This window comes from Myotis myotis, unplaced genomic scaffold (assembly GCF_014108235.1).
Source record: "Myotis myotis isolate mMyoMyo1 unplaced genomic scaffold, mMyoMyo1.p scaffold_m19_p_4, whole genome shotgun sequence".
Taxonomy (NCBI): Eukaryota; Metazoa; Chordata; class Mammalia; order Chiroptera; family Vespertilionidae; genus Myotis; species Myotis myotis.
The window spans coordinates 85,294,160-85,316,269 of NW_023416346.1; the positions used below are offsets into that span (position 1 = coordinate 85,294,160).

A 22,110-nucleotide genomic window follows, 5' to 3' on the forward strand; every position below is an offset into this window, starting at 1 on the left:
TCTGGGTCCCAGAGTCTGGGAGACACCCATATATTACCATGCTTGCCGTCAGAATCACCCAGGGAGCCCCGACTACCGGGGGCCTGCGTGGCCATCTTGATAGTGTTGTCAGCCTCCTTGTTGGGTGGGCTAGTAGTCAACTGCTCAGGTGTCACAGCATTGGGGTCTGTGGGTGGAGAGAGGACAGGTGAGGGGAAGGGACCCCACCACCATGAGGGACTCATTCATCTAGGGTGGGCCAAGTATGGGCTGTATACCAGACCTCAGCTACTTTAACTCTACTGCCCCCTCCCCTACTCCCAACACACTCACATTCAGTCAGAGACATCTGTTGCAAAGGCCTAACTAGGGGCCCTCAAACTGGGCACTCACCTTGCCCGACCTTCATGATGATCTTCATGGTGCGTGTGCGGCACACACCTCCCTCCCGGTTTTCCAGTCCCTCCAGGCTCCCATTGGATGTAGCTGCAGCAAGATGCCAGTGCCATCAGGGGGAGAGACAGGCCTGCCCACATTACCCAGAAACCCTAGTGCTGCTTTAGGACAGAACTGGGAGGTGGAGAGTAGCAAGGAGCCCCCACCTACCTGTGATCCTTTCAACTTCTTTCCCTCCCACAGGGACAGAATAGCAAGCCCTACCCCTGCCCAAGGGTGCTGATCATGACCAGGCCCTGGCCCTTCTTTCTCAGTGGACACTAAGATATGTCTTCTCATTGGGCAATGTTGCTCAGCAGCAAAACAATGAGACTGGCATTTTGAGGGAGGCTTCTACACAAACTGGAAGAAATCCTGGATTAGGGGGTCAGAAGAACTGGGTTAGATTCCCAGTCCCATCCCTAACTCCCTGTGTGACCTCGGGCAAAAAGTCCTTCCCCCTCTTGGGATGGCAGTTTCCCATAAAGAGAAAAGCCAAACAGCTGGCTGATCCCAAAGAGCTTTGCTAACTCTGCCCTTCCCAAGATTGGATCTTAGGTGGGCAAAGAAAATAAGAGAGAGAACACCACAAATTGGAGAACTCTCCCACTTGAGCCAAGGAAAGCTGGCAGTGGGCCCTTGGTGAATATTAGGGGCAGAATTCCAAGGCCAGGCTGGGAGGAGAGCATGCCAGTCTTCAAAGAGGACCAGATCAGGCAGAGCCTTAACTGTGTGCAGTCTCACTGCACTACTTAGAGGCAGCCATTGCTACAGAATAGGAGACACCCACATGATGGGCAGGGACTCACAGGTAATGTAATAATCATGGTGCTTCTTGAACTCCAGGCCCATGTAGTTGGGGCTGAACTCCTGGAACTTGATGGTGAAGCGGATTTCCTGCTCTGGCCGGTTGCAGGTGACCAGCACATTGGGGTCGAGCACAGTGCTGCAGGCAGCTGCCTGCTCAGGCCGAACCAGGTACAGCTTGTAGTACTCGTAGGGCCGCCCTGCTTCTGCTCGGGGACAGATTATGTCCAGCTTGTCTCCAATCTTTGGGTAGATCACCAGGCCCTTCCCACTCAGGAACCTGCTCAGAAGGGAAGAGAGGGTCAGCCTCAGGGTTGGGGCTTTCAGGCCATCTCCCAAGCCAGGGGAGCAAACAATGAGGGCTGGCTGGGTCTCCTGAGTGGGGATAGCAAGAAGAGGAATTCTGTATTTCCTCCATCATGGGGCTGGGAGTGAGGACAGAGAACCACATTGCCAACAGGGAGTGGAAGGGGTGGCCCATGGGCAAGGCTGCCAGGCTTTGACTGCTTGGCAGGGTGGGGCACTGCTTAGCTGGGGGAGTCCTTTGTCTTAATGTGGCATTTCCGCAGGGGGTTGACGTGGCTGATGGGCTGTGTACCAAGGTGTCAGGCCTGTGCTGCCTTGGAAGTGGCAGTCCAATCCTCCTCCCACCACCATCACACTCACATTCCTTCATAGCCACTGCTTCCACCTCCTCTGCACACATGCGCATATATGTGGGTGTGCATGCGCGCGCACACACACAAGCCTACACATGCTTTAGCCACTACCCCCTGCAGCTCCCAGCCAATGGCTGGGGAAACTCAACCTGCCTGGGACCCATACCTTCTCTCCCATCCTTGCTAATATTGGGCATGATGGGGAGATAGGAACAGGCATCTCCTGGAGCCCAGGGGTAATGGGCACAGTCTCTGGCCAGGTGCAGCTCTACACAGATCTCCCCACTCCCACTGCCCAGTGTCCTACCTGGACATATCTCATCCCCATCATGCAAGAGTCTGAATCCCCAAACTTGACCAGTCTCACTCCTAAGAACAGAGAGAGGAGAGGGGACCAAAGCAGAGACAATAGATCATATAATATAGGGCCCTTGGAACCTCCTTCATCTGTGCTCTAATTCCCCCACATCCACACTGCCTCTGCTCCAGATTCTGAGAGGAGATGGACAAATGCCATCTGAACTGGGTAGGCCTTCTACTCCAGAAGGCCGGACACTTGGGAATAGCAGGGGGAGGGCAGCTGCCCAGGGCCATCTATTCTCATCATTCTATCCTTGCCTAAGCACAAAGTAAAAAAGTGGTGTTCTCTTGGCCACATCTGAGCCTGGGCAGGCTGGAGATGGGAGCTAGGTAGTACTATGTAGGAGAAAGAAGACAGACTTTGAAATTAGACAGACAGGGCCTTTACTATTTCTGTAGCCTTGGATGTGCTACCTGTTCTTCCTGAGCCTCTGTTTCCTTCCTCATAAACTGGGGGTGGAAAGAGCCCTTCTCCCTAGGTGTCAGGCCTGTGCTGCCTTGGATGCAATGGCATACTCAGAGCATCTAGCACACAGTAAGCACTCAACATGTTTAACTTCAAGAGTCAGGCAGCCAGATACTGACACCAAGTACCTACCTATGAGCCCAGTCTTGATTCCTGAATGGGTGGATAGGAAGAAAAGATGTGGCCACATCATCAAAGACTTTACTGTCTGGTAGGGATCAGAAAAGTAAATGGCCCATGTTCCAGCAATAGACAGCACCAGTCTCTCTCTCTCTCTCTCTCTCTCTCTCTCTCTCTCTCTCTCTCTCTTTCTCTCTCTCTCTCTCTCTCTCTCTCTCTCTCTCTCTCTATATATATATATATATATATATATATATATATATACATATATATATATGTATATATATATATTATATATATTTATATTTATGTATGACGGGGTAGTTCAAACAGCAAGGGCTGGAGGCAGTGAGTGGAAGTACAGCTCATGTGAAGTGGATCCTAGGTGACAAATAAGAAGACAACACACAGCAAGAGTGAAGAGCATTGACTTGGGATGGTGAACACACAATACAATAGACAGATGATATATTGTAGAATTGTATACTTAAAACCTATGTAATTTTATTAACCAATGTCATCCCAATAAATTCAATAAAATTAAAAGTAATTAAAAATTTTAATTTAATTTAAAAAGAGTGAACAGCAGTGGCTGGGACACAAAACTCAGGTCAGTGAATGGCCCAGTGATTGTTAGAGGAAGAGGTGGAAAAGCTTAGCTGGGGCCAGACTAAAAAGCTTTGAGGTTCACAACCTGCACTGTGGGTTTCACCTCATTGGGGACAGACCTTCTAGCAGAATGACAATGAAGGGCTGAAGGCAGTACTTCAAGAGAACAAAGCTGACAGTGGAAGAGCATGGTTCTACTTTGTGAGGGTACTTTCCACAGTGGGGACTACAAGGTATGAAGTATGAGGGCTATCTGGGAGCTCTGTGTCCTAACCCCAGGGCGGAAAATGACAGCCAAGGAGGCGAGTAGGGGAACTAGACCAAGTAGATGAAGGACCTGAAGAACGGCAGCCCTCTCTTCATGTCTAGTGAAGCTCCACCAAGCTGGGGCCTGCCATCTTGCTGTGCAGGATTGTAAAATCCATTAGGTCTCCCCCTTAGTACCTAACTTTATTGTACCCCAGAGGGCCAGAAAGGAAGCAGGCATGGGATGGGGGCACACATAAACATTTAAGAGAGAATGTCCCCACCCCATGTTCCATAAAAAGCCAAAAAATTTCACCAAAGCCTCTATATTTCCCAAGGTATTGTTCACTTTCCAATCCTCACAATGGTTCCATCCAGACAGCAGGATTAGACAACTTCTAACACCTTAGAGCCACAAGGAAGCTTAGACCCACTGAGCCCAGGCTCCCCATGTGAAGCTATGATAAGATGAACGTTATCATTGAAGGGAGATACTCAGAGCCAACCAGGACTTAGATGCTTAGTCCCTAGAGCATCTAAGACAGGGGTCCTCAAACTACGGCCCGCGGGCCACATGCAAATACAAATATTGTATTTGTTCCTGTTTTGTTTTTTTACTTCAAAATAAGATATGTGCAGTGTGCATAGGAATTTGTTCATAGTTTTTTCTTAAATTATAGTCCTGCCCTCCAACGGTCTGAGGGACAGTGAACTGGCCCCCTGTTTAAAAAGTTTGAGGACCCCTGATCTAAGAAAACCTTGTACAGCTGCACCTCAACAATGCCCTACCTGTAGGTGACAGCATTGAGGGCATGCAAGGGGGTACAGGCCAGCTCAGCTTTCTCATAATCTGGCCCTGGCTTACTCACCAGGGTGTCCTGTCCGCCCTGAGCATAGCCTTCCATTGCCACTCAAGATCTGGAGCCCTGGAATTGGAACACAGGGCTTCCAGCTAACTGGAACCCAAAGACATGGAGGAAACAGATGTCTACATAGTGGGTGGGGGCAGGAGAAGAAGAGAGGACTATTGCCCCCAATACCCCTCAGACTCACTTCAACCTCAGTGAACAGAGTTAATAAATATTCATAAGTTCATTTGCATAGCAGCTGGCAAAGGGAAAGGTACCTTCCCCTAAAGTGCAGAAGGGAGAGGAGCCTGAGGAGACCTGTCTTCCTTGACTCTGAACCCCCACCACTGGAAAAACTGATTCGTGGTCTATGAGAGGCCCAAGAAAGTGGCAAGGGCCCACAAGGATTGGGTATGTAGCCTGTGAGAGAGTGAGGTTATGAAGCCATGTACAACACTAGTCACATTGTACAGGGGAACCCTGAAAGTCTTGTCTCATACTCACCAGGTTAGGAATAGGGGCAGGAGAGGAGGAGGAAGAGATTGTCCCCAAGTTAAAGTCTTTATCCTCTGCTTTTCAAAAACCACTACTGCCCCCACTATCAAGTCAAGCTTTCCTGCCTGGGGCCACCCCCAGACAAAGCCCTTTTCTGGAAACTAAGGGGATTGACATGGCCCAGCAGGAAGCCTGAAGCAGGTTGTCATGGTAACCCCTGAGGCCTTCCCTCCTTAGCATCTGATAGCCCCTGGGTCCCATGGAGCCACCCCAAGGAGTAAAAGGACTTGGGGAACGCAGCCTGAGCAGTTCAGTTCCTGCCTTGGGGCCTGCCTTTTCCCCTGCATCCTAGCCCATGTCTCTCCCACAGCCTTCCCACCAATGACAGCTTAAAAAGAACTCTGGATAGAAGAAGCCTCAAGGATCTAGGTAGTAGCCTCCAAGGCCCTGGACTGATCAGAGGCTAACTGGCCCCTGCTTCTTTTGTCCAGCTGAACCCCTCTCCACTCATACACATACAATGTCCAGGGGGGGAGAGTTTGCAGTGTGGGGTTATGCCCAGAAAGCTTGCCCATGTTTGACCAAATCTACACTTCTTTTCTCCTCATCATTACCTCAAGCTCTAGGAACTTGTGGTCAGAGAGTGGCCAAAGGGAGAGCCTGGTTCAAGGCCATGCTAGTCCAAGTTTAGTAGAAAGACTAGCCACAGTCTTGATTGGGTGACCCCAGCACCACCACGCCTGCACCCCCCAGGGTGGTAGGACCAGTGGAGGACAGAACCCAAGCCAGAGCTCAAGTCAGCTCTCATCCCAGCAAGGGTGGGGAGCCCCCAAATTAAAGGCTCCTCTTTCACTCCCCCAGCTCCACCCAGCCCCTGAGGCAGCAGGAGCAGGCCTGGCATGTCCCAGCAGTGCCCGCCCAGGAGTGGGTGGGCAGGAACAGCAGCTGGGCCCTGGCACATGCACAGCACTGTCGGAGACAGGGAAGCCAGGAGAGTCCCAGAGGAGGCCACCTCCACACCCACACTGGACTGTGACCTCCTATCTGCCCCACCTGGCCAATGCTAGGGTTCACTGGGGGCTTAACCTTCCCTTCCTCATTGTCTGCTTTCTGTGGGGTCCCTGAGAGGAAGATTCCTGGACTAGAGAGGAAGCAACAGTGCTGTTCAGAGCTCAGGAGGGAGAGTGCCAGGTAGTGAGTTGGCTGTCTCTAGTTCAGGTCACATGAGCAGGCTGCCCTCAGAGGCAGGCCCAGCAAAGTCAAATGAGAAAGTCAGAGCACTGCTCATCCCACACAGGCAGGGCCTGAATCACAAGGACAGATGCACCCACACCTGTGAGATGAGAGGGGAACCCAGAGAGGCAGGGAGCCAGTGCCTCTTCCCAAACTTCACCTTGAATTCCCATTTCTCATAGAGTCCACGGCAGCAGAATGGCGTGGACAAAATGGCACACAGCACAGCTCTACTTTTACAGGCTCACTGATTGACTGTAGACAAGTCACTTCCCTAGAAAAGGGTGTATGCCTCCTCATCTTGGAAATGGTTATGGTTCCAACTTCCCAGGGCTGTTGGGAACATCCAATGAGCTCACATATAAGGACACTTGTGAGTAGCAAGGTGCTGCCTAACTGTTAGCATACCAAGAACAGTGCTATTTAGAAGTCAGAAGCTTACCGTGCTGGCTGTTAGCACCCCCACCCAAAATGAGTACCATATGAACACACCCAGGAGGGGCTTCTGTGGGCACAGGGTAAGGAACCCCAAATGTGGCTGGTGAGCATTCCCCCACCTCAGCTCCCCTATCACAGGGTGAACCTCCCCCAAACCTGGTGTTCCCATGGCAACCAGCAGCCTCCTGGCTGGCCACCCTTTCTCTAGTCCCAACCCCCCAAAATCATGATGCACAGTAGTACCCTGGGCCCGCCCATCATCAGCCACTGAGCTGGTGAGGCAATGGAGAGCCTGAGGGGAGAAAGGGAACCCTTGATTCAGCCCCCACCCCAGCCTCACAGGCCCTTCTAGCCTTGGCCTGGCTGCACAGGGCGGGGGTGGAGAGGGAGAGTAACAGGGAACTCAATGAGCTGGGTTCCCATCACTCTCAGGCCCCCACCTATGGCCAATCAGCCACAGAGTAGAGGAGGTCAGGACCCTAGCCGTCCTGGCGAGGGGCCCCATAAGCTGGCCTCCCCAGGTCTGTGAGCTGGAACAGCTGTGAGGGGGCTGGGGACAACACTTTGGCTTGTAGCGGGCAAGCCTGGGTTGGGGTCTGCAGCTGCCCCCACCCATGCTAAATGGAGTCAAAGGGTCCCGGATGCCAAGCTGAACCCCCACCCCCACCCCCTTGTAGAAAAGGTGTAATGTGATCTTAGGCACATTCCCACTCCCTGGAGGTGGGGGAACCTGAGTGGGGGGCAAGAAGGGGTCAGAACGGGACTGAGAGACTGAACTGCAGCAGCTGGACTTGCCTGAGGACTCAAATGTGAGTTTTGCCGGCTGCCCCAAGCTCTCAGGAGAGGAGGCTGGGGGAGGGGGCGACCCTAGGACCTTCCATCACAGCTCTTCAGCCAAGTGCATGCGCACACTCTGGTTCCTCCCAGCCTCTAGTGGGACCAACCTCCCCCTCCCCACCCTGCACTCCTCAGACAAAGCGGACAAGAGAGGCCAAGGAAGCAGTAGCTCTTGCCACCCAGGGTCTACCACACTGGGAAGCCCCAGTGCCAATTTGGGAAAGAGGCTGGGAGTCTTGAACTGGCCCTTCCAGCTCCCCTCTGACGGTCAGGACTAGGGTGTGCCCTGGAACCTGCAAACATACCTCTGGCCCCACCACTTCTTTATTTTGATATTTTCCCCAAGGAGGAAGCAATTAAGCAGGGTTTATAAGCACTGGGAGATGTGTGTGTGTGTGGGGGGGGGGGACGTTGCCAGCTCCTGACAGGGCTGAGGAGACAGACCAAAAGCCAGGAAGAAGAAGGGAGGGAAGAGAGAAAATGAGCCTGTGAGGGAGCACGGGCATGTGCGAGAAACAAAAGGACTTGAGAAAAAGAGGCAGAGAGTGACTAAGGGTGAGAGGGAGTGTGAGAAAGAGGGAGAGCTGAGGAGCCTGGCTAGAGAGGGAAGGTGAGTGCAGATCAGAGAAGGCCAACCAACAGGGACCTGAGAGGGAGAACCAGAAGCAAAGAGGGAGATGGACAGAGGGAGACTGTTCATTTGAAAGGCTGTGGCAGCCTAAGGGTTGGGTGCAGAGGCAAAGGTAGCCCCCAGAGCTCCAGTGGAGCTGAGGGTAGTGCCTCCCCCCTGTCTTCTTGCCCACCCCCATGGTGGCTTCAGACCCCTGAGAGGAGATGGAAGGGGGGTGGGGGGCACACAGGGGTACCAGAACCAGTCCCCAACCATTCCCAAAACCTGCTCGATTATAGAGTAGAATTCATGCAGGTCCTACTGAATCCTCAGTCATCACCCGCCCCCCCCCCCCACACACACACAGAATGCCTGCACTCAGCCTGAAGTGGATGTAGGGGTGTCAGACCTCAAAAACCTGCAAACCAGTCCAGAGCACTAAAAACTCAAAACACAAAAAGGGAGAAACTCAGAGAAATCCTGTTTCTCCCAGCTCCCCCCACCGCACCACCTCAACTCTGCAGGAGGGCTCCCTTCCAGCTGTGGAGCTGCATGCTATCTCTGGTTAGAGACCTGAGAGAGCAATTAGGTCACTCCCATGAGCCCCTATGATGGGCTACCCCAGGCGGCTTTCAGCTCTCCTGGCTCAAGAGGGAGCATTTCCAGCCTCTACCCTTAAGGGGGAGAACTGGACACTTTACAACCTTTCCTTCTAGGCTCAGCAGCCCAGGACCCCCAGACCACTTTGAGTGCCTACTGTTAGTAGAGCGCTGTGCCTGATATGGCTTTGGGTATGGGAGAAATTCTTGCTACTCTTTTTCCAAGACCAAGACAGAGCCCTCCATCCTGACCCTGGTTTAGCTACCCCGTTGAACAGTAAATAGGACCCTACCTTAACCCAAGGAGAAGAGAACTAAAGAAGCTGTCTTCTCCCACTCCAAGGCTCAGATGTCCCTGGGACCTAAGAGTCTGAGGCCGACAGGAGCCCAGGAAGTTAGCAGGGAGCCCAGGACAGTGGATAAGAAAAGATTTCAGATATAGGAATGGGAGAGCACCAACAGGGCAGGCCAAGGCCCTCCACTTTCCCACTAAGTCCAAGCCCCACCCCCCCAACTTTCCCACTAAGTGGGGGGTGTCTGCACACTGCAGGGACCTCAAGAAAACAGGAAGGAAGAGCAATTTTGACCTTAAGTTCCAACCTGAGTCCTGGATGCCAAAGGAGAAAAAGGTCCAGAGGTCACCACACAGCCCCATTCACTCCCTACTAACAGCCCAGAAACCAGTGAGCCACCGCCCAGAAAGGTGTGTGTGTTGCTGGGGGAGGGGGGATTATAAAGGAGAAGGAGGAGGGAAAAAAAGAGAAAGGATCTCCTCTTCATAGCTGTCTCCCCAACCCCTTGGGGGAAAGCTAAGCACAGCTTCCCAGTCTGAGGGACATAGGGTGGGGGCGAAGGGACCGCCTGGGCAGGAATCCTTCAAATCCTTCACTCCCCTCCCTCTTCCCTCCCAGGCTGAGCGCCCCCCCCCTTCTCCCTGGTGCCCTGAAATCTCTGCCACCGGATCCACTGGAACCACCCCCCCTCACGGGCGCTGGGTTGAACCCCCCCACACCCACAAACCGCTCTTCCACTCCGCCCCTCTCCACCCGCCGCCTTTGTGCGCCTGGAAGCAGCGCCCGCCCTTCCAAGGCCTGGCAGGGAGAAAGGGGGGGCTAGAAGAAACAGCAAAACGTAAAGCTAGGGAGGCAAACCAGGGAAGAAAGAGAAATGAAAATGGGAGAAGCCCGCTGCCCCCCCCCCCCAAGCGGGAGTCCCGCGCCTAGGTCCCTTCATAGCTAAACAAACGAGGAACCAATGTTTTGGCCTCATCCCCAGCCCAGGTCAAAGTCGCCCCCCACCCCTATGCTCTGGGCGAAAACCGCCACGTTCTCAGGGGCCCCAGAAGGGGCTGCCTTCTCCCCCCACCACCCAGCTCTCTAGTGCGCTACCGAGCGCCTGCACTCCCAGCTCCCCCTGGAGTGACCATCTCGACTTGATCTGGGAGGTATGAAGGAGAGGGCCCACAAGCTGCGGGGTCACAACACAGACAAGTGCCCCCACCTCAACCCGCCGCACCCTGCCCTGCCCGTCCGCAGAAAAATACACTCGGCAAAATGGGGCGCCGCTCTTCTTCCAAACATTTCCCCACTTGCACTCAGGGGCGCTCGGCCTCACCCGGAGGGAGTGCCTCCCACCCCAGGGAGTAGAGAAGATTAAGTTACTCACTTGGGGTTGAGGGAACTCCAGGACACAGGTTCCAGGTTCTTGGCCAGTGGCGTGGCAAGCCGGCACAGCGCCAACACGACCATCGCCACAAGCCACTTTCCGAGCCAACGCTGCCCGGGCCGGGCCATCTTCCCGGGGGGCAGGCTGCAGTTCCGGATCTCCTGGCGCCTCCTCAGCAAAGCTGGCCTCGTCTCGCCGCCGTGCCGCGCTGCGCTCTGAAACGCTCAGGCTCCCATCCTCCTCGGCCACTGGCCTTGAAGTGCTCCCCTCCCGCAGGCTTCGGTGCCGCTCTTCTTCTCCCGGCCGGCCAGGAGGACTCACTGGGCAGTCGCCCCCAACCTGGGCACAGGCTGGGGCCTCCGAGGGCTTGTTCCCCTGACCTCTCCTCCGCACCAGACGCGACAGGGGCTCGGCGCCCCCGGGTGCACCCGCCTGATTCCGCTCTGCTTTCCGAGATTGTTTAGGACTGCGTACCCTTTCCCCTACAGGGTCTCCCCGCTGGGGATTCGGTGGCCGCCCCGACGCCTCGACTGTCCTGGGATCAGCAACCCTCGGAAGATGTGGGCTTCTCCTTACAATCGGAGCGCGGTTCGGGAGCTCCCACCTGGCTCGCCCTGACACAAGTTCCGTTCCTCCAGGCCACACTGGGACTCGGGGCTCCGCGCCCCCCGACAGCTTCTACTTCAACGCGGGCCCCGGTCAGTGCACTTAAAAGAGAGGGGAGATGCGGCTGAGCGAGCTAGTCCCATCAGTTTGTGCTTCTGAAGCCTCGCAGGGTCGCCGAGTCCTAGCTCCCCTGCGATTGCGCCCGAGGGTCTTTGGCCAATACTAGCCTCACATACCTCGCACTGCGGTCCAGCACGCATAGACTCCCTCCGCGGCTGCTAAGCTGTCTACTCCCGTGCTCACACGAAAGCAAGGCCAACCCTACTGCTCTTAGCCAATAGCAACCTCCGTTTCAGGGTCCTTGCCCCTTACCACGCCCCCGAACAGGAAGGGGCGGGGTTTCAGGGAGCTGTTAAGGACGCCGCGCTCTCATGGCACCAATCTGAGTGTGTGGCTCGTGCGGTTAAGGGTGGGTCCCGCCTAGTCCTGTTCCCAGAGCGCTCACCCGTGGGAAGTTGGCGCTCCTCTACAGCTGTCGGCTTCCTCTCCTCCCCGCGCGTCTGGTCAACACTCAGACCCACTGTCCTAAACCACACAGGCCCTGTCACAAGTATCCCGAGAAAGCAGTACTTCCATTCTCTTTTATATACACACGAGCCCTGAAGTCCTGCTCTCTGTGGCAAGGATAGCCTGTTTGCTCCAAGGCCAGCCTCCCGTATAACTCTGGTGGCCATTCCTCCTTCCGCCCTTTCAATGAAATGTCTGCTTGTACATTGACCCAGAGACCTGTACATACAAACAGATAGTGGTGGGTAGTGGGGATTCAGATGGGTTAAGTACGGGATTCCCGGTGTGGGGGTGAGTTTTTAACCCCTGGGTACTAGGCCTTCGGAATTTCAGATTTGGAGGAGAGCCACAGGAGCACAGATTTAGAGTCAGGTCCTGTCAGAAGGCGCAGGCAAGGCCTCGAATAGGCCATCAGGGATAAGAGGGCACCTCCATAAAGACAGACACCTTTAAGGGAAAGAAGAAAGGCGCAGGGCAGGCCCCTTTTCAAAAAGCAAAAGAGGGCGTTCAGAACTCGCAGACACCGGACTCCAGCCTCTCCCGGCCTGCCATCTGGGTCTTTGTCTCCCAGCCCTACCCCATTCTCCCAGCCCCTCCTCGCTTCCTTGCTTATAACTTTGGCTCCATCCCACAGCTTGGCCCTCCCATTCCAACCCGCTTGCCCTGGTAAGAGCCCAACCAACACACCCACGTGCTAATATCTCCCCCTACTGGTCTTTCATAGTACTGCGGGCACCTGGGACAAATGACGCTCTCACTGAACTGGAGCGTGGCACACACAAGCTTGGCACAAGCACTTAAACACAAGACCTGGAACAGATATCAAAAACGACGCCCGAGTGTAAGGAATAAGAGAAAGCACAGTAAAAAGATGTGGATTTGGGATTGCCAAGAATATGAAGTCCCCTTACTGTTTCTTTATGGAAATAATTAAGTGAGGAACCATTTGAGACACCAAAGTGCTCTACCACTTATACAGTTTCACTCCTTTATCTCATTTAAGTAGGAGGCTGAGCTATGGAGTTTCTCACTGGATTCTCTTATTATCTCTGGCTGTAGAGAGATCCTCTGTTTGGGGGAAAATAAAAAGAAGTGGGACCCCTCCTACTCTCAGGGACAGAGCATCCAGAGTGAGAGGGATCTGGGTAGACAGGGAGGAGGAGGAGTTATATAGAGTCTCTCAGATCCTAACTGGGCCCCTTATTGGGGTATGAGCAAGGAGAGATGAGAATAAGATGCAAGGGCACCCCAAACTCAAGCTTGGAAACAAAGGTAACCCCCCTCCCCTCTGCAAGTGCATGGCAGAACATCAAAACCTGAGTATGGAAAGCAGCCTGCCACATACTGGGTACCTATTCTGTGCCAATAACTGTGGTAGATGAATTTCCTTTTGCAATCCTTTGAGATGAGTTTCATTATCCCCATTTTACATAAATGGGAAACTAAGGCTCAGGGAGGAGAAGTGACTCATCTGAGGTCACCTAGCTACTCGGTAGTGTAAGAAGGATTTGACCCAAGAGTTAGCTGTCTCCAAAGCCCATGCCCATTCCCCTCTAATGTGACTTGACACATTTCCAGCCCCCTCTGGCTTACATCCTTGCTTAATTCATTCCTGGTTAAAAGCTGGTTCATGCCTGGAAAGCAGCAGCCTTCAGGATGGCCAGGACCCTACTCTTCACTCATAGTTCTCTAAGAGATTACTAGGCCTAGGAAGGTTCAACTGTGTCCCTGGCCACATCCCCAAAGGCCCAGCTAAACCCAGAAGCAACCAGTCTTGGATTCCACTTTCCACCTTCTGAGTGCCCCTTGGGAGGAAGGCAAACCCCAAATCAGGCATGGGATGATGGAGATGAGGCTCCTCTGCTATGCTGCGAAAACCTGGGAATTCAGAAGCAATTCCTGAGTGTGCCAACACCTAATCCTGGGTGGGGAGGGCAGTAGAGGAAAGAGGAGATACCTCTTTATGTCTAGGCCGGCTCCACACACTACTCACTTCTAGTCATAGCACACAATTTCCATCTGGGGAGCTGGGCTGGGACTACTCCCTGTCCCATCGGAAGCTGGTGACTCTGGGCCCCCACCTTCTGTCCCAAACCAGCGGGGCCTCAAAAGTAGTGATTCACGCCCCTAAGGTAGGGAAAAATTACTCCCCAATGGAGTCTGAGAGGAAGTCAGGATCTGGGGATGAGGTGGGCCCTCTCTTATCCAAGCCTACACCCCCTCAAGTTTCAAGTTTCCTGAGCACTGATTCTATGCTAGCCTCTGAGCTGGGCCTACCCTGGTGACCGGCAGAAGAGCCCTGCTGAGCCTTGCCTTGCAAAAGCTCCAAGCAGACTAAAATCAGTATGTGGGGACCTCTTGGGCCCAGGGATGCAGAAGGCTTCAGGCATAACTCCATGAACTCAGCTTCTCAACCCCATGAAAGGCAGGGGGTATAAACTTCTGAGCCATTTCACTGCTTATCAGCTCTGTCTCCTTGAGCAAGTCACTTCACCTCTGTGTGCTTCAGTTAACTCGCTTGTAATCTGGAGATCATGCCTCCTTCACAGAGGTGAGGGGTGAATGAGATAATGCATATAAAAGGCTTAGCATCATGCCTGGCCCACCAAGGCACTTACTAAATGGAAACTATTATTCCTCGACAGAGCTTCCCACAGAGACACCCTCATTCCTGGTCACACATGTTCTCACCCACTCACACCTGCTATATGTGCCATATGCACATTTTTCAGCCCTCTGGTGTTCTCACATACATACATATTCATACATGAATTCTTGGTCTTTCCTACCCACTCACGCCATACCAGATGGAAGGACTGGTCCTGCCATCGTGGAATGTAGAGTCTAGCCCCCACATTTTATCATATCACGGTCACACACACATGCATGAACATACACACACCCTGGATTTCTGGGGCCCTTGTCCTTGACCTCTCCCTGCCTACCTTGCACTCTGACAAGAGAAGTGAACTAACTCACCTAAGACTACATAGCCAGGAAGTGGGAAACTCGGGATTCAAACCTGGGCCATTTGGCTACAGAACATCAGCTTCTACTCACGATTCTATGCTGACATCCCAGGGCCCTGGAAAGACCTGTGAACCAAGGGGTGGGCCTGGCACACCAAAGGGTCAGAGAGCAGAGAGCCCACCCTGCAATGCTAGCAGCCCTCTCTCCTAGCTACAGTCATCTCTGGCCTACCCTAGGCCTCCTGTCTGTCCCCTCAAAGAACCACCACCTCTGCTTACACACACCAATTCACAGAAAAAGAGAAGGTTTTAGTTCTTGAACACCAACTGTGTGCTGGGCATTGTAGTTGGATGCTATACCTTTGGTGCTCTCTTTGTTTAATTCTCACACCATCCCTGAGGTTGGTATTAACAGGCTTATTTAGAGATGAGAAAATAGGTTCCAGACTCAATCTGGCTGCATACCCTGCACTGCCAGCCTCGGCCTGTAAAGCCCACTTTTGCCCAGCTGCTTCTTTCTTTTTTTTAAATTTAGTTTTATTGCTTAAAGTATTACAAAGAGTATTACAAATGTCTCCTTTTTTCCCCCCCTTGACCTTCCCCCGGCTGCTGCTTATTTCTAACACCTCCTTCTCTCCTGCTCTTCCCATGCGCTCACCTCCCCCTAGCTGAGACCAGCTGGAGTCTGTGTTGGCCTAGGTTGTTCCCCCTTCCCCCACAAATACCTTGCTTTTCCCAAGTCACTATCTCTCTGGGTCAGGCCCAGGGCAGGCTCAGGGTGGGGCCAAGCCTTCCCACTCTTCCTTCTGCCATATCTTGGCTGTGCCACACCCCAGGGCTAGGTCAGATCCAGCCCCAAGTGGGTTTGCTCTGCAAGTCTAGTTTTACTGCAGCCAGGACAAGTCCCAATGGCTGGGGGAACAGAGGTGGTCCCAAAAGCTTAAGACTCAACTGGACACTCAACCCTCAGGCCCTCTCTGGTCCTTGCCCCAGCTTCATGCCTGGTTTGTGGGTATTTGCACTGAAATCACTTTGATCTTCCAGCTGTCAGCCTGGTTTGCTCAGGCTGTTGGCAGAAAGAGACCAGGGATAGGAGGAGCTCCTCTCTTCCTGAGATGGTCCTGCCCCTCCCTTCCTCTCTCTTTATCCCCTCCTTATATTACTTTACCCTACTCTGGACTCCACAAAATCTGTCCCAATCCTCTGGACCCCATACAGGCAAATGGCCTGCCCTATGCCCCTGAAACGAGTCTGGAACAGGGCATCTGAGAGCCAGAGCATGGCTCAGTGGGGCATAACGGTCGGCACAGGCTCTGAACCATAGCTGGGACCCTGGGCTCCTTAGAAGCCTCATCTTCAACATCCCTACTCTCCTGAATGTCACTGGTCTGGGCTTAGCTTCCTCTGGTAGTTCCTCCTGTCCTCTGCTCTCCAGCCCAGCATAGGGCAGCCTGCTGGGGGAAATCTTGCAGCACTTCAGCACAGCCCGCCTGTTGTCTCCACACTCCAGTTACCTGGGGAATGTGCAAATAGGAGCTGGGCCATCCATCACTGTCAGGGGCTCAGGAATTGGGGGGAGGAGAGCAGCAGCTGTCCCCACCTGTCACTGACCCCATCCTAGTGCCCCATCTCACAGGGCCAGTAGACCTGGGGAAGGATGATGCTGGCTGGAGAAATGACTTCTTTGCCTAGTCCTGCTCCTGGCTCCTTAGTGAACATTCTGGACATGTCAGGCCCCATAAAAACAGAGAATAAAGTTCCCCTGGAGAAACATCCCAAGCAGGGCAAACATTTGGACAACCCAAGGAGTAGAGGGAAGGGGCAGTTGCTTCCTCATCTCCCCATCCTTGCTAGCTCTGACCCTCACTAGCATACGAGCTACCTTCCTACCTCCCACCCCACCAGGAAGGCTAAAGAGCCAGGCTCTTGACTTTCTCCACAGATAAACCCAGACCTACTTGGTACTGGACCCAGCTGACCAGATAACCAGGGCACATATATGGCACTCAGGTCCACCACCCTCCAGCTGCCCCTGAGCTAATCCAGCTAGGATCTCTGACATGGAAACCTCCTCATGCCAATCACAACTTAGTCCAGCTTGGTTTAGAGACTCCTTCTTACCTGTGGTAAGGAAAGCCCCAGTGTGTGAACTCGGTATACATCCCAATGAGGGCCCAGTTTATTTCTAAGGCTTTCCTTTAGTCTCCCCACCAAATCTCCCCACCCTACCCCCATCATACCTCTACCTCCATGGCTGCCCAAGTCAGGGTTGGGGTGAGACCTCAATTGACACCTCCCACCCCTGCATCTTCCTCACGAGGAAGCCAGCCCCCTCAGAGGAACAGAAATCTTCCCGGTCTGGCTTGTTTTTCCCTCACATCCCCTCTCCAGAACACAAAGAAGAGCCTCTGGCAGCCCCAGCTTCAGCCTTGAGGGGTGGGGGAAGAGGTGTGGAGAGGGAGGGAATTTTCTTCCTTGGATTGGTTCCTGGGTATGAGTGGGAAAGGCAGAAAGCTCCAGGGGCTTCTGAATTAGGCGATTAGGACTCTAAAGACAGAGGAGGGTGGAGGTAGGATTTTAGAGGTGAATAAATGAGGCATTCTGTAGGTTGTTGAATCAAAGGGGTAAAGTCCCCAAGGAATCTTCTAGCCCTCTTAGCCTCCCTATTCCTTAGCCTCTGTCGTCCCCCCGTGGCCAGCTCAGTATTTGCATTCCAAAAGCCAACCCAGCACTGAGCCTGAACTCCCAACAGTCCAACAGGACATGAAGAACAATGCCAGCTTCCACTGCTGGCCTGGGCTGAGCTAAATCAGGAACATCCTCCCTTATCTTCCCCACTCTCCCTCCAAGTATTAGAAATCCAAACTATCCAGGCTTACCTTATTATCTTCCTCCTCTGGGCAGCCTTTCTAGAAGGCCCTAGCCCACAGGCCTGTTCCCTCCTCTGAGCTCCATATCCTAACAGTACTACTCAGGATTATCATTTGGATTTTCATTATTTGTGTATACCTTAGTTCTCCTACTACATACTCATCTGGGGCAGACACCACTGACTGGTACTCCTTTATCTTTCGAATCAAGGCCAAGCATAGGCATGAACATACAGGAGGTGTGCAAAAAAATGCTAATGGTGATGGTGATAATGAAGATGATGATGATGGTGATGGGGTAACAGCTACCATTTATTGAGCACGTTCTACATTCCATGCACTTTGTATCCATTCTCTCATTCAAAAGTCATTTTACATACAGATGACTGGCATTTTCAGAAGTCAAGTGTTCTAAATAACATCTTGTGTCTAGTAAGTCCAAGGTTTGAGAAGGGTCTCTGTGGCTCCAAGCTACAGGCAACTTCATGTACTATGTGTCAGATACAGCTTTTACCCCTGGAAGGGACACAATGATAATTATGACTCAGTTCCTGACAACATGGTATGGTGTGGGCCACACCAAAGATCATATGCTCCATGGGGCATAGAGGGACTAGCTCTGCATCCTTCCTCCTCATCTCAGAATTATTCCTCTCTTGTTTGTTCATTTGACAGAAGTAAGGATTGCCCAGTCCAGATGTGCAGCCCTCCAGGTCCCATCACACAAGGAGGCTATGGTCCACTAGGTGACTCTTATGTACAATGGGCACCTGAAAATTCAAGAATCCAGGACCACAGAGGGAGAGTTCATTAGAGACTGCTACCACTAGTATACCCAGAGTCTCCCAGGAACCAACATGGGTCAATTCAATTCATAAATACTACTGGGCCTCCCCTGGGGTCCTGGCAGGTGATGGAATCTGAAATTCAGATAGATGAGAGATGCCTGAGTTAGTTCCCTTCACTCCATGTCATGCCCCATTAGCAAACAGTCCCCAGCCAGCAAGCACTATTGAGTATAGGGCCCATCAACCTGAGCCTTACTCTTTTCTGTGGCTTCCCTGAGCCATTTTGCCTTTCTCCAGCCTGATCGCCTTAGAGAAAACAGGCATCTCACTTTTGCCCTCTTTCCTTCCCCAATTAAGCCACTCAACCTGAGATTCAGTCACTCTGTTTTTGGAATTCTTTTGTGTGAAGAGTAGCTGCTGGGGAAAGGAAAAACTTGTGAAGGTCCACGGGGTTTCAAGGCTCCCCTGACCTATTCCCACCACTAGGGGTCTAAGAAGGCCCTGGCTTGGAGCTGACAACCATGGAAAGCAGGCAGCCTATTCAGGTTCCCAGGCACATTCTTCAAGGAGCAGAACTTACAGGTTTCAGGCTGGATTTTCCATGGGCATTTTTTAAGGATTTTTATGGCTGAAGTGGATGATTGGTAACACCTGCTTTTAAAAAATGTCCAGACTGAAATAACCAGGGCCAGGCAATAAGTCACAGGCTTCTGTGACTCTGATTACTAATTTTTCCCCACATTAGTGCATAACATAACTGTTTCCTGCAGGAAATCTTGGCCCTGACAGCAGAACCTCCCTGGGCACATTGCTGGGCCTAAGCACAGTGGTCTTTCTCTATTGGGCATGTGTGTCTTTGCTGGCAACCCACCTTTCATCAGCAACTGACAACCTCACTCAAAGCCTAGCTGATTGCTAAGGCTAATGGATGTGCATGTACACACCACACAGAATATTGGCACTCCAGGAGCTCATTGGGGTAGATAGGCTCACCTACTGCCACATAGCAAACTTGTACTTCCAGAAATATTTACTCCAGTAGAAAGCTCTCCTGACACCCTCAGTGGTCCCTTAGTTGAAGTCAGGCCACTGGGGTCAGTGGTGCTCACACCCCACACAAGTCAGAAGACAACCATGAATGGGTTGGAGGTGTTACACAGTCTGGAGTAGTCCATGGCATTCACTGTGTGGGACTGGGAGCCTACTTTATAGGGTGGTTTCCAGGGTTCAATGAGTTAATACACATGAAGCATTTATATAGTATGTGCCATGGATGTGTTAGCCCTTATAAGCTGGGGTATGTTTTTTTCTCTTCTTTAAATATTCATTAGCCAATCTGTATGCCTTCTTGGCTTTGCATATTCATCTCCTTTACCTTTGTGTTTTTCCTCATTAATATGTAAGACCAAATTATCTATTAATAATATTAGTTCTGTCTTGGATTTTGAGTCCAAATTATTTTATTACTAGAGGCCCAGTGCATGAATTTGTGCACTGGTGGGGTCAGGCCGGCCCAGCCCCAATCGGGGTGGATCGGGGCTGCGTTTGTTGGGAGGAGGAGATGGAGGGAGGTTGGCTGGCCAGCCTGCCCCGATCAGGACCCGATCAGGGCCCGGCTGGTTGGGGGAAGGGGTGGCGGGTGCAATCAGGGGTGGGCTGTCCAGGGGGAGGGGCTGCGGGCCTATCATGGTGAGGTGGGTTGATTGGGGGTGGGGCTGACTGGGGGGAAGGGTGGGGGCATTTGGCCGGTGGCCAGCTCTTGATGGGGTGGGAGAGTCTGACCAGAGGCAGGCCAGCAGGGAGGAGGGGCCGCAAGATTGGCCGGCCAGCCCCACCCCCTGATCAGCCGATTCACTGGCCACAGTGGGCATCATAGAGACTGGTCATTATGGCTGTTACAGTTGCTGGCTTTTTATATATATAGATGCTATTGCTTTTCAAATTACTCCTTATAACAGCTTTATTGATATACAATTTATATACCATATAATTCACCCATTTAAAGTGTACAAATCAGTAAGTTTAGTATATTTGCATATTTGTGCAAATTATTTCATTTCAGAAAATTTTATCACCCTCAAATGCCATAGTCTCTAGCAACCAGCTCCTTTCATTATTCCCCCAGACACCCCAGTCTCTGAAAACTACTAATCTCTCTCTCAGTGGATTTGCCTTTTGAACATTTCCTATAAATGATAGCATTCAGTATGCAGTCTGTTATGACTGGCTTCTTTCACTTACTTAATGTATTTGAGGTGTATCCATGTTGTAGCTGTGTCAGTAGTTTGTTCCTTTTTATTGCCACATAATATGCCATTTCATGGATATAGCACAGAATTTTTATGTGTTCATTAGTGATGGACCTTTGGGTTGTTTCTTCTTTTTGGATATTATTAATAATGTTGCTATGAACATGTAGAAATTTTTATGAGGGCATATGTTTAAATTTCTCTTGGTTACACATACCTATGAGTAGAGTTGCTGGGTCATATGGTAAGACTATGTTTAACATTTTAAGGAACTGCCATATTGTTTTCCAAAGTGTTGTGCCATTTTACATTCTCACCAGCAATGCATGAGAATTTCACTTTCTCCACATCCTCCTCAACACTTATTTTCTTTCTTTTTTATTATAGTTATTTCAGTAGGTGTGAAATAGTATCTTATTATAGTTTTGATGTGCATTTCCCAGATAAATAGTGAGGTTGAGAACTTCCTGTGCCTATTGGTCATTTGTACATCTTATTTGGAGAAATGTCTATTCATATATTGTATTCATTTTTAATTGGTCATTTGTCTTTTTATCATTGAGTTCTAAGTATATTTTATATGTTATGGATTCACATCCCTTACCAGGTGCATGATTTGCAAATATTTTCTTCCTTTTTGTGGGTTATAATTTACTTTCTTTTTTGGCAATTAACAGTATATTTTGTGTGACAGTTGGCAGATGCTAAGGGCTTATATAGCATGAAACATTTATATAGCATGTGCCATGGGCATATTAGCCTTTATAAGCTTGGGCTAACTAGAGGCCCAGTGCACAAATTCATCACCAGTGGGGTCCCTCAGCCTGGCCTGTGGTATCGGGCTGAAACCAGCTCTCCAATACCCCCTGAGGGGTCCTGGATTGAGAAAGGGCTCAGGCCAGGCCAAGGGACCCCACTAGTGCATGATCAGGGCCAGGGAGGGACACGGGAGGTTGGCCAGCTGGAGAAGGACCGCGGCAAGGCTCCAGGCCATGTCTGGCCCTTCTCACTCAGTCCAGATCAGCTGGACACCAGCAGCAAACTAACCTATTGGTTGGAGCATCTGCCTGCTGGTGGTCAGTGCACATCATAGTGACTGGTCAACTGGTCGACTATCTGCCCCTGGTGGTCACTGCACGTCATAGTGAGCAGTTGAGCAGCCTTAGCATATCATTAGCATATTACATTTTGATTGGTTGAATGGATTACTGGACAACCAGACACTTAGCATATTAGGCTTTTATTATATAGGACTGGAGGCCCAGCACACAAAATTTGTGCACAGGTATGGCCCTTAGGCCTAGCCTGAGATCAGGGCCATTTTTTCCGGCTGCCCGCAGCTGGCCCCACCCCCTCTGCCACCCACCCCTGGCTCCCTTTCACCATCGGGTTATTGAAGCCTGCTGGCAGGGGGGAGGAACCAAGAGGTCGGCCATTCCCACCCTCTCTCCAGCCCTGCCCCCACTGCTGCTTGCCTTCTGTGCATGGGGCAACTGGTGAGGTGGGGCCTTGGCCTGGCACCACCTGTGTCCCCCACCACCCACCCCCAGTTGCCCATTCATCATTGGGTAATCAGAGCCTGCCGGCCAGGAAAGGAACCGAGAGGTGGCCAGTGTGCCTCCTAGTGATTGGTTGAACGGTTGTTCTGGTCATTC

At 51.8% G+C, this 22,110-nt stretch overlaps 1 protein-coding gene across 4 annotated transcripts in view; it reads right to left on the reverse strand.

The window, feature by feature from the left end:
* The window catches only part of EFNB1 (ephrin B1), a 102,088-nt gene extending 90,767 nt beyond the window's left edge, over positions 1–11,321 (reverse strand). For 2 of the 4 annotated variants that reach the window (XM_036304689.1, XM_036304688.1), the window contains exons 1-4: positions 10,407–11,321; positions 1,224–1,501; positions 373–465; positions 38–166 (exon numbers count right to left, since the gene is read on the reverse strand). In XM_036304689.1, coding sequence (XP_036160582.1) covers positions 38–166; positions 373–465; positions 1,224–1,501; positions 10,407–10,534 — 628 coding nt within the window. In that variant the 5' untranslated portion in view covers positions 10,535–11,321. Of the gene's footprint in view, positions 1–37; positions 167–372; positions 466–1,223; positions 1,502–2,187; positions 2,250–10,406 lie in introns of all 4 variants that reach the window. The other 2 variants (XM_036304691.1, XM_036304690.1) reach the window with 2 other exon arrangements.
* Between the last annotated feature and the right edge of the window lie 10,789 nt (positions 11,322–22,110).